We start from the raw sequence: 12,338 nt of genomic DNA on the forward strand, positions 1-12,338 counted from the left end.
GCGTCAGGTCTGGGGACCAGGATTTTAAACCTGGTTCTGATACTTCCTGGTGGTCTTGGGCTCCATGTTCTCAGCAAAGAGTGGCCCTTCTGCCACTCTTCCAGGCCCTGAGGAAGTGAGACCGAAACACTTGTTCTATTTGACTTCGGGCCAGCTGGCAGGATTAAGTGAAATAACATGAAATCTTGTGCCTTCGGCCCTTTGCAGAGCCATGCCAGCGTCAGGTATTTCCCTGAATACTAGTCATAGCTTGGTGCTTGGTGCTATAGAAGGTCCCAAGACCCCTTTATTTTTATGTATCTGTATGTATGCATTTATTATTTTCTTCTCTATTTTTATTGCATTTGTTTATTTGAAAGGGAGACAGAAAAGAGATAGGGGTGTGTGTGTGTGTGTGTGTGTGTGTGAGTGAGTGTATGACAGAGATTTCCCATTCCCTGTTTCACTCACCAAATGCCCACAATGGCCAGGGCTGAGCCAGGTTGAAGTCAGGAGCCGGGAACTCAACCTAGGTCTCCCACATCTACGGCAGGGACAGAACTACTTGAACCATCACCAGCTGCCTCCCAGGGTACACAGTAGCAGGGAGCTACCATCCGAGCAGAGCCAGATCTTGAACCCGGCACTCTGATATGGGACGTGGCCATCCTGAGTGGCATCTTAACTGCTGTGCCAAACACCCACCCTTCCGGAAAGAACACGCCAGTTTCACCCTTAGCTTGCGTGCAGTCCTAGCTATGGTTACATGGTGGCCCTTCCCAAGCCAACTGACGTCACTCAGCAGTATATACACGCACTGCAGACTCCACAGGTGGGCGAGCAAGGCCCCCACATGCTGCTGTGACTGACGCAGGCATAGGGAGGACACAGAGGGCAGCCGCCGCCGAGGGCCTTCCCAGCCTGGATCTGTGCTGTAAGCCCTGGCTGAGCTCTGGGCAACAGAAATATTACAGGAGCCTCCTCGGTAATTTGAGATTTTTCCAGTACCACATCCAAAAAAGTAAAAGGAAATAGATGAAACTCATTTTAATCATATATTTTTATTTTACCCATTGTATTGCAGCTAGCATGATTTCAAAGTAACCAATATAAAAAAGTTAAGGAGACATTTACATTTTTTATATTGTTTCTGAAACCTGGTGTTCGTTTTACACTTACAGCCTCTCAATTTGGAGTAGCCATGATCTCATTATCTTTTCTTTCTTTCTTTTTTAAGCTGTGTTTGTTTACTGAAGTCAGAGTTACTGAGAGAGGTAGGGAGAGAGCTTCCTTCTGCTGGTTCACTCCCCAAATGACTGCAACAACCAGGTCTGGGCCAAGCCGAAGCCAGGAGCCAGGAACTCCATCCAGGTCTCCCATGAGTGGTAGGGACCCGAGTTCTTGGTCATCTGCTGCCTTCCCAGTGGCACCAGCAGGAGCTGGACCTGAGACTCCAACCAGCACTCTGATACCGGATGTCAGTGTCACAAGTGGCGGCTTAACTCACTGCACCACAGCCCTGGCCCCCATGGGCATCAAGCTTTTAAATGAGTTTTCAACTGAATTCAAGTTAAAAATCAAATGGCGAGGGAGGCATTTTGCCTAGCAGTTAAGATGCCCACGTCCCATATAGGAGTGCTTGTCTTCCATCCGAGTCCCACTCCAGTCTGGCTTCCCAGTAATATGTAGCCACCTACTCAAGTAGGTGGGTCTCTGCCACCCATGTGGTAGGCCTGCATTGAGTCCCTACCTCCTGGCTTCTGCTTGGCACAGCCCTAGCTGTTGCTGGCATTTGGGGAGTGAACCGGCGGGTGGAAGCTCTCACTCTCTTTCCCTGCCTCTCAAAAAAGAAAGAAAAAGTCATTGGTAAGCAGATTGAAATTCAAATGGAATCCATGCAAGGACCAACCCATAACCCAGGGGCAAGGGTCACAGACTTGGGTTCCTGGCCAAGGTGACCCTTGAAGTGCCTCTCAGGTTGTAAAGGACAAGAATGAAAGCATTCTTTGAGAAGATTCCATCCTGGGCCTCATTTCCTTCCCACAAGTGTAGCCTTAATCTCCAGTTGTTGAGGACTTAGCATCTGTGGTCTCTCTAAATAATGGCTGTACTGAGAATTGAAATATTCAATTCCATTGAAAATATAACTTTGATGCTGAACCAAAGGAAAATTATGTCTTGCGAATTAGAGTGGTGCCTATTTTCAAATAAGATCTTTTTTGTTTTTTTTAGGGAGCTCAGAAACAAAGCAAACATTCAGTTTGGAGATAATGGAACAACAATATCTGCTGTTAGCAACAAGGCCTATGTTTTTGAACGAAACCAATCTGTTGGAGACCCTAAAATTGACTTAATTAGGACGTTAAATATTCCTGTCTTGGTAAGTAGGTATTTTAGTGTCATTATTGTAGATTTTAGAGGAAAAGGAAAAACTAAGTTAAGGCTAGTATGGTTTTTAGTTTAACGGCTAGTATATTATGTTAAAATATATAAAAAGAAATCATTAAAATTCATCTTAGACATTTTTTTCAGAGGTCCATCAAACAAGGGCTTTTTTAAATGATGAGGAAATGTGGATTTTAGGACTTGTTTTCACAGTTTCTTCCTGAGTGTTCAGGATTAGCACTTTTACACATACACATGTCCCTAGGACATTTTTGGTAGCTAATAATTTAAAACATTTATTTGCCCCTTATTTGGATTCAGAAATTCTAGGAGAATTTGCATGCCACCTCTTGGTTCAGATTTCTCCCTTGGATTTTAATTTTCAAAATGCATAAGCTGACTTTTTCCTCCCTTTTCCAGTAGTATCACAGCCTACTGCGATTTCCTTGGGCTCTGTGTGTGACAGCAAGGCCAACTCATAACTCCCATCCCACACCTTTGTACTGAGACCCAGGAAACTTCACCGACGCCAGCCTCTTCTGAGGCTCCTCCCACTCCTGGGTGACAGCTCCAGAACAGCTGGACACTGCTGATGGAGCCCAGATCTAGCCCACCCTGCACCTTGCCATGTAGGTTTATAGTAAGGCCCACCCCCACAGCCCGCTTCCTGCCGGCTCAGGAGGGAGGTGGCGCCACCTTCTGGTCAACGATGTCAGTGCATTTACAAGAGCTTTTCCTTCCGCACTGTTTGGTTAACTCAAAGCCTGAAAGTGGGCCTGTGAGCCTGCCCTGACCAAACGTGCTGTGACAAAGGACAGTATCTCAGTCAGGGAGGAGCTGGCCGGCTGACTGGTTGCCTATTTAATCCCAACATTTACATCTAAGCTTCCAGCTGCTTTGCTGAGGGGGGTCATAGCAGCGTGGGATAGGGGTCGTGCAAGGGACGGGGGCCGTGCAGGGGACACTGTCGTGCTGACTTGCCTTTGCTCCTCAGACTGTCATAGAGTTGGCCCAGAACCCCCTGCTCCGGGAGATCGTGGAGGCCATGCTGAAAGCCTACCAGCAGAAGCTCTTTGTGACGCACACGGTGGACGAATTGCTGTGGGGCTACAAAGACGAGATCCTGTCCCTCATCCACGTTTTCCGACCTGACATCTCCCCCTATTTCGGCCTGTTCTACGGGGTAAGTGAGCTTTCTTCTCGGGGCCTCTTTGCTGAGCTGGTGGTGAGAATCGGCATCCACGCTGGATGTCACCTTTCTTTAGCTTCCTTCCTCCTTTCTCTCTTCCTCATTCTCTCCCTTCCATCCCTCCACCCTTCCTTCCTTCTCTTTTTTCTTTGCTTCCTTTCTTCCTTCCATGTATTTGAAAGGCAGAGAGACAGAGACAGACAGCCTACCCATCTGCTGGTTCACTACCCAAATGCCCACAACAGCCAGAGCTGGAACAGACCGCGGTGAAGAGCCAGGAACTCCATCATGGTCTCCCATGCGGGTAACAGTGACAGCCATCACCTGCCACCTCCCAAGGTGCACATCAGTAGGAAGCTTGGATGAGAACCAGTCAGGACTTGAACTCAGGTGCTCTGAAATGGGCTGCAGGCATTCCAAGCCGTGTGCTGACTGCTGCTCTGATGCCTGCCCCCAGGGTGTACCTTATCTTTGAGCGTTTCCCTAGGAGAAAGTCAGAATTGCCTCAAGTTCTAGATGTTTTATAGAGTATATGGGAAATAAGAACTTGAGTTTTTGAAGAAAATAAGAACTGGAGGCAAATGGGGAGTTGGAAGTTTGATTAAAGACACACCTCAGGAACTAAGGGTAGGTTAGGGGTAGGCTGTGAGATTGTGGTGAGCTTGCTCATCTCTAAGTTTGTAGCCATTTTCTGGCCCTGCCTGTCCAGGAGTCTTACTCTCCTCAAGTCATGCCTTAGCGCTTCAGTTCTTCCATGGTAAATGGTTGTGGTTCTGTGCCTTTGCCTTCAAGGGCATACTTGCTTTTCAGACAAAACTGTAAGCAAGTTTAAAAACAAAAAGATTTATCTGAAAGGCAAAGTGACAGCAGGAGATCTTCCACCCACTGGTTCACTCCCCAAATGACTGCAACAGTCCAGGAGCCTGGAACTCCTACATGGGTAACAGGAGCCCACGTCCTTGGGCTCTCCTACTGCTTTTCCAGGTGCATCAGCAGGGAGCTGAATCAGAAGTGCAACAGCCAGGACTCAAACCAGCGCTCTGATACAGGATGCTGGCGTCCCAGGTGGTAGCTTAACCCACTGCGCCACAACGCCAGTCCTGTAAGCAAGTTTTTAAGTATTATCTATGCAAGAGGCAGGGGTCCTAAACGTGGAGTCTCTGTGACTTTAAATCCTTCACTCTGGGGAGCAGCCTGGAGAGATGTTCTCAGGAAGGTCGGGTCTCGGGATGCAGCTTCCTCTGGACCCGAGTGAGCACAGGGGTCTGGTTAAGCTGTGACCATACCTCCCTTCCAGAACTCTCTCCAGGAGTGCCTCCCACAGAGCCATACAGAGGTTCCCTCGTGGCCCTTTCTGTCCCACAGGTCTCTGTCCTTCTGCCACGTGGATCTTCTTGCTACTGTCTCAGTATTCCTCAGATGCTTTTCATTGTAGGCCTTGCTTGTTTGTGTTTAGCATCATTGAAACCATCATAGGACCACGCTGTCTGAGACCGTCGCTGTGAGAGTGACATGAGCTAATTCAGGCACACATCTTAGACCAGGGCCAGGAATGGCATGAATACAGACAGCCCCCAACTTAGGAACTGTTCCATTGAGGATTCCTCAACCATCCCATGGCGGGAGAGCCATGCACCTGCAGTAGAAACCAGACTTTGAGTGTTGAAGTTTGGTCTTTTCCTGAGCAGGTGGTCTGATCCCCTTATGTGATGCGGGGCAGCGTCGGCGAGCACCACTCTTGGTCAGCGCTGAGACTGCATGAGGCGACCCCCAGTTCTCGGCTGCATGCTGTGCTCTTCTGTGCGAGTCAGCGAATTTCCATGCAGGATCATTTCAGCTCGCGATGAGTTTACCAGGATTGGCCTCAGCCTCAATCCAGGCGCACCTGCTCTCAGTTGTTAGTGCCCATGGCTTGATTGTTCTTGAGGAGCTGGGCCCCATACTGGTTCCCAGAAATTGTAGCTCCATCCCCATGGAAAGCTTTTGGACAAATGTGTAGGGTCTGTGTGTGCCCGTGCAAAATGTAACTCAGAGACAATCTACAACTGAGGAGACCTCCACTGAAGCCAGGGCTAAGTTAGTCCCAGTGGTGCAGCTGTTTTTATAGGGTTGGACCCTAGCGTTGACTTTTTTCTTTAAAAATTTATTTGTTTTCTTTGAAAGGCAGAGTTAGAGAGAGAGAGAGACAGAGATAGAGATGGTCCACCCGCTGGTTCACTCACCCAAATGACTACAATGGCCAGGGCTGGGCCAGGCTGAAGCCAGGAGCTTCTTCTGGGTCTCCCACATGGATGGCAGGGGCCTAAGCACTTGGGCATCTTCCACTGCTTTCTCAGGCCATTAGCAGGGAACTGGTTTGGAAGTGGAGCAGTTGGGATTTGAACCACCACCCATATGGAATGCTGGCACTGCAGCCAGCAGCTTTATCCACTAAACCATAATACCTGCCCCTAGATTTTTTTTTAATTAAGATATAATCCACTTAGCGTAATATTCACCATTTTAAAATGCAGAATTCAGTGGTTTTTAGTATATTCACAAGGCTGTGCAACCACCACCACGCCTATCTAATTCTGGAACAATTTCATCATCCCAAAAGAAGCCACTCCCCATTAGCATCACGCCCTTTCCTCTCACTGCGCCCCCTCCAGCTTTTTGACAGCCACTGATCTAGTTTTTGTCTCGAAGGATTTGCCTATTTAGGCCATTTCATGTAACCAGAATCATTCCATATGTGACCCTTTGTGCCTTGTTTCTTAAATTCGGTGTAATGTTTTGGGGGCTCACCCACCTGGTACCATGCATCAGTACCTCATTTGTCCTTGCTACTGAGCAGTACCCATTGGAAGGACACGTGCTTCTGTCTTTACTCCTCTGTCCAGCGGCTGAAAGGCCACTGGGTGATGTCCACTTTGGTGCTGCTAAGAACACTGGGCAGATGTCTCAGAGTGGAGTTCTCTTGGATTATATGAGAGTACTTTAAGACATTCATAGGAAAACAAAACTTAAAATATAGTGTACATTTTCTCTGAACTTTTGGAAGATAAGGCTGGGGACGTGAGGATCCCGTGGATTCTGCATGTCTTTTTGAGGAACTCCAGCCCTGTTTCTCAGCAGCCACATTTTTACATTCCCACCAGCAGTGTCTGAAGCTCCCAATGTCTCCACTTCCTAATCCTTGTCATTTTCCTTCTGTTTTTTATTTTATCTCACTTAAAAATTTATTTACTTATTTATTTATTTGAAAGCGCTATAGAGAGAGAGGGAGATCGAGAGAGAGAGAGAGAGCCAAAAGAGGGAGCCAAGAGCTTCACCTGGGTCTCACATGGATGGCAGGGACCCAAACTTGTGCCATCTTCTGCTGCTTTCCCAGGACATTAGCAGGGAGCTGGATGGGAAATGGAGCAGCCAGGACATGAACCAGTGCCCATGTGGGATGCCAGCATTGCAGGCAGTGGCTTCACCCGCTATGCCATAATGCAGACCCCCCCTTTTATTTTTTTTAAAAAGACTTATTTTGTTTATCTGAAAGAGTAAAGAAAAGAGGGAGAGAGAGATCTTCCATCTGCTGGTTCACGCCCCAAATGGTGACAATGGGCCAGGGCTGGGCCAGAAGAAGCCAGAAGCCACGAGCTCCATCTGGGTTTTCCCCTGGGGTAGCAGCGGCTCAAGCACTTGGGCCATCCTCCACTGCTTTCCCAGGCACCTTAGCAGGGAGCTGGGTCAGAAGCAGAGTATCTGGGACGGTAACAGTACACTAGTAGGGGATGCCGGCAGTGGCTTAACCTGCTGCACCACAGCACCAGCCCCTTCCTTTTTAAAAAAAAAAAAAAAAGTGTCATCTTTAACTGGAAACCATTGTGTTTAAGTGAAATAAGCCAGTCCCGGAAAGACAGATACCATATGTTTTCCCTGATCCTTGGTAACTGATGGAGTACCTAAAATGTAGCGTATTGGAGTGCAGTGGACATTTTGAGATTCCATGATTGTTTACAGCTTGTCTCTTCTGTTGAGGAACAATGTTGGTTTTTTTTAAATATACCATTTGTTGAACTCTTTTACTTAGTGTAGGGTTAACCTTACAATCACTAAGTAAACAAAGTAGATCTTTGTAAAAATCGGGAGTGGGAATGGGAGAGGGAAGAGGAAGAAGGGTTTTTGGTGTGAAGCAGTATCTCCTTGAGGAGCTATGTGCATTTTCCTAAAGACTAATGATGTTAGGGGCCAGCACTGTGGCATAGCGGGTTAAAACCCTGGCCTGAAGCGCTGGCATCCCATATGGGCGCTGGTTCTAATCCCGGCTGCTCCACTTCCAATCCAGCTCTCTGCTATGGCCTGGGATAGCAGTAGAATTTGGCCCAAGTCCTTGGGCCCCTGCACCCACGTGGGAGACCCAGAAGAAGCTCCTGGCTCCTGGCTCCTGGCTTCAAATCGGCTCAGCTCCGGCCGTTGTGGCCATCTGGGGAATGAACCAGTGGATGGAAGACCTCTCTCGATCTCTGCCTCTCTCTCTAACTCTTTCAAATAAATAAAAAATAAAATAAAAATAAATAAATAAATCACATAGTTGATATGGTGTTTAGCAAAATAGTCATTGTGTTGCCTAGTCCTGTTCAATCTCAAATAGCAACTAGTTTCATGAAGATTAAATTAGTTACTGTGTCAGTCTGGGTTCTCTTGGAAGCAGAATCAATGCAATTATTTTGAGTTATACATAGTTTTTTCTTCATAGTATCCATTTCCATGGACTTTTTGAAGACACCATTTGTGCATGGATTTCATGTACTTTTAATTCAATTTTCCACAAACTTTTTTATGTACCCTGTGTGTGTGTGTTTAGTATAATAAACAGTTTAATCAATTTACCTGTGTATACATACACATGAGTGTATCTATACACACATGTATGTGTGTGTTTGCACATACACACACACAGACTTATATTGAGGAATCGGCTTATGTGATGGTGGGGCCTGGCGTGGCTGAAACCCACAGGGCAGCCGAGCAGGCTGGAAGCTCAGGCAGGATCTCCGTGATGCAGGCTTGAGAATTGCTTCTCAGAAAACTTCAGTTTTTGCTTTCCAGGCTTTGAACTGATTGGCCGAGGCCCAGGCACACGTCACTGAGGAGCCTCTGTAGGGAAGTTAACTGAGGGTAGATGTTAGTCACGCGAGAAATGCCTTCCCACCACGTCTAGACTGGTGTTTGGCCAAACAACGGGGCACCCCGCCACCACCTCGCTGTAAAGTGACCATATCCACCTATTTTCAGAAAAACGGGACTAATGACGGAGACTATGTGTTCCTCACCGGAGAAGACAGTTACCTTAACTTTACAAAGATTGTGGAATGGAATGGAAAAACGTAAGTCTAGTGATTTATCCGTTGGATTTTTTTCCAATTTTTTAAATTAAGCTGAATAGTTACCTCTGCATTGTCTGAAAAATTTTTAGCACTCATTTTTTGATGAAAAGGTATAAATATGTAATTAGTATTGTAGTTACAATTTTACAAATCAGATTGATGGCTATACACTTGGTAAATTAAATATTAATTATTTGTAGACTTGTCATGTCCAGGTGTGGACTACAGGCAGTGAAAAGTTTCTCGTCCAAAACTGTGTAGCAGCTCAAAGTGCTTTGCAAATCATTACTTCTTTGAAGGATGCAAGGGAGAGGTTCTTCTTTAATTTAATTCCAATTCCAATTTTTTGGGCTGTTGGTGTATTTTCTTTAAAGATTTATTTATTTGAAAGGCAGAGTTACAGAGAGAGAGAGAGAGAGAGAGAGCACCTGGAGCCAGGAGATTCATCTGGGTCTCCCACATGGGTGTAGGGGCCCAAGCACTTGGGCCATCTCCCTCTGCTTTCCCAGGCACATTAGCAGGGAGCTGGACTGGAAGTGGAGCAGCCAGGACTTGAACCGGCACCCACATGGGATGCTGACATTGCAGGCTGCGGCTTAACCCACTACGCCACAACTCCATCCCCAGATGTATTTTCATCTGAAGATGAAATGCACTTGAGTTTGTTATTGTAGCATTCTGTAGGATGGAACCAATGAAAGCCTCCCAAAACACCTTTCATTAAAGTAAAATCCAGCGTGAGTGTTTGCTCTAGCAGTTAAAATGCCAGCATCCTGCATCGGGGTGCCTGAGTTCAAGCCCTGGCTCCAGCTCCTGACTCCAGCTTCCTGCTAATGCAGACCCGAGCAGCAAAAGTGACGATGCAAGTGACTGAGTTCCTGCCACCTGTGGGAGACCTGCATTGAGTTCCCGCCCTCAGTCCCAGCCCTGGATGCTGTGGGTGCCTGAGGAGTGAGCCAACAGATGGGTGCTTTCTCTCTGTCTGTCTGCAACCAAGTGTAACAGAAACAAAGATGACCTGCTCTTTCAGTTCACAGTGCAAGAAAGGAAGGGAGCTCAGGGCTATTAGTAGGAGGGAGAACGGATGCCTCATGGCCAGAACCCCGCTGCAGACGCCCACCGGCCTCCGAGTGCTCGTGTTGGAATGCGGCTGCCTCTCTGGTGGGGGTCTGCTTTTTCTGCCTACACGTGTGTGGGTCAGACACTGGGGACGGCCGGCTGCGGTGAAAACAGGAGAAGGCACAACCCTAAAGCACCTCCCCTCCCCCCTGCCCACCATGCTTATCCATTCCAGGGCACTCGACTGGTGGGCCACGGACAAGTGCAACATGATCAATGGCACAGATGGCGACTCTTTTCACCCACTCGTCACCAGCGATGAAGTCCTCTATGTCTTCCCATCTGATCTCTGCAGGTAAGGACTTTCAAAGCCTGGGCTTTCTTAAAAAAAGATTTATTTATTTGTTTGAAAGGCAGAGTTACAGAGAGGCAGAGAGAGAGAGAGAGAGAGATCTTCCATCACCGGTTCACTTAAGAGATAGGTCTTTGAGCCTAAGGAATATATGTAGATAATATTATCATATATTATGCATAGATGCTTTTGTGACAAAGGCTTACGGTGCATCTAGAGACCATACAAGCGAAATTCAAAAACGTCATAGAAAATGGAATTCAGAGAGACTTATTCTGATGCAAAAAAAAAATTGAAATCCATGCTCAGATTTTTGCGTCATGTGCATTGTCCCTGAACTCCCTGAAGACTGCTCTTAGGCACGGATTTCACATGGTCTGCTCCAGAATAAACTTGTCTGTTAATTCTACTTTTCCCGGGCTGTCTGAAGGGCCCTTGGTGGCCAGGGCTCCGCAGCCCAGACCCGAGCCTGCCTGCCTTGGTGTCACCTCAGTGCCGCCACTGAGAGCTGTGTGACCGTGGGCAAGCTACTAAACTCGCAGTGCCTCCCCTCCCTCACCTGTGAAACAAGGCGAGAAGCAGTTACACACAGGGGCTGTTTCACGGACAGATGAGATGCTGTGGATAAACCACTGGGCCTGGGGTCCGTACCATGGCCACATAACAGTATGTGTTGGCTGTTCCACCCAGCATGAAGTCCGACCTGGCCGCCTTCTTCCAGTCGGCACTACACAGACGCTAAACAAGTGACCCTAGAGTCTGTTGCAGAGTGTATAGAGGTTTGTGTGGCTATAACCTCCAGCTCATCGTGTCCACTCTCACTCCCCCCTCCTGCCTTCCGTTCTCTCCGAGTGCAGCGGATTAAGTCCCCGTGTGGCTGGTCTGCTCCTTCCCCCGGCAAACTGTGGCCGGAGCCAGGAGGCCCACACAGCCACCCACGCCCGCAGGCTCCTCCTGCAGCTCCGCCGCCCAGGCACTTAGTGGCACTTGTCAGCACTGGTTCCACGTCCTCGCTCCTCCAGGGTCTCGTGTCTAATTGCACCTGCCACCCTGACAGTCATGCCAGAGACGTCAGTGCCTCCCCCGCCCCCCAGTCTCCCTCCTCTCTCTCGTATTTATTCAGTCACCAAGTGCTGTGCCTCCCTTCTGGTGCTGGAACTCGTGCCACCTCTCGGGCCTTGCTGTCCGTGCACTGCAACAACCCCCTTCAGCTTGCACAGGGTGTGTCCCCCTTCCCTCCAGCCAGCAGCTCAGCTGGGACATGTTTATTACAGACCTGAAGGGAGAGAAAGTGTATTGAGTGCAACGAGTGGAACCCAGAAGGGCCATGGGAAGTTTTAAAAATTTGGCACGGAGGAAAGACTTTCCTGTGTGGCATAAACACTTGCAAGAGCCACATGGCGCTGTTGGGAGAGCCAGAGACCGCTGCAGTGCCTGCACAGGTGGGCTCCCAGCCTCAGCGCTCTATGTGTCATGTGCATGCAAGGAGACCAACAGGGAAACACCCATTGCAATGCTGTTTGTCATGCTGGCAAGCTGGAAGCAAGCCACATGCCTCCATAAAGGAGCATATAAGCAAATTGTAGTACACTCACATGTTGCAATAGCACCCAGGATTTAAAATCAGAATCAGAGCTGTGTATGTTAATGTAATAAATGTTAACTGTCATGCTGAGTGAAGAAGCAAGTTACAGAAAGGGATATGGTTTGCTGCTTGCATGTTTAAAACAGCCAACGGTGCCACACATTGCTCATTTATGGATGCATGTGTGAAGTACATAGGCCTGCAAGGGGATGAAACACACTGTTCCTTAGGCAGAGAGAGAGAGAATGAAACCAGGAGCACTATAAGGAGAGCTCTGTTTGGGTCTATAACATTTTTTTATTATTATTCATTTGATGGAGGGTACAGAGGCATTGTTAAAATATTTTTTTCTATCTTCCTGTTTGTCTGGAACATTTTATTAAGAAAATACTGGGACCGGCATCGTGGTGTAGTGGGTTGAGCCAC

At 47.8% G+C, this 12,338-nt stretch overlaps 1 protein-coding gene across 1 annotated transcript in view; it reads left to right on the top strand.

Moving 5' to 3' along the window:
* The window catches only part of SCARB2 (scavenger receptor class B member 2), a 61,669-nt gene that overhangs the window by 36,498 nt on the left and 12,833 nt on the right, over positions 1–12,338 (top strand). The window contains exons 3-6 of the mRNA XM_062198651.1: positions 2,212–2,359; positions 3,359–3,547; positions 8,825–8,916; positions 10,211–10,330. Coding sequence (XP_062054635.1) covers positions 2,212–2,359; positions 3,359–3,547; positions 8,825–8,916; positions 10,211–10,330 — 549 coding nt within the window. The remainder of the gene's footprint in view (positions 1–2,211; positions 2,360–3,358; positions 3,548–8,824; positions 8,917–10,210; positions 10,331–12,338) is intronic.

This window comes from Lepus europaeus, chromosome 8 (assembly GCF_033115175.1).
Source record: "Lepus europaeus isolate LE1 chromosome 8, mLepTim1.pri, whole genome shotgun sequence".
NCBI lineage: Eukaryota > Metazoa > Chordata > Mammalia > Lagomorpha > Leporidae > Lepus > Lepus europaeus.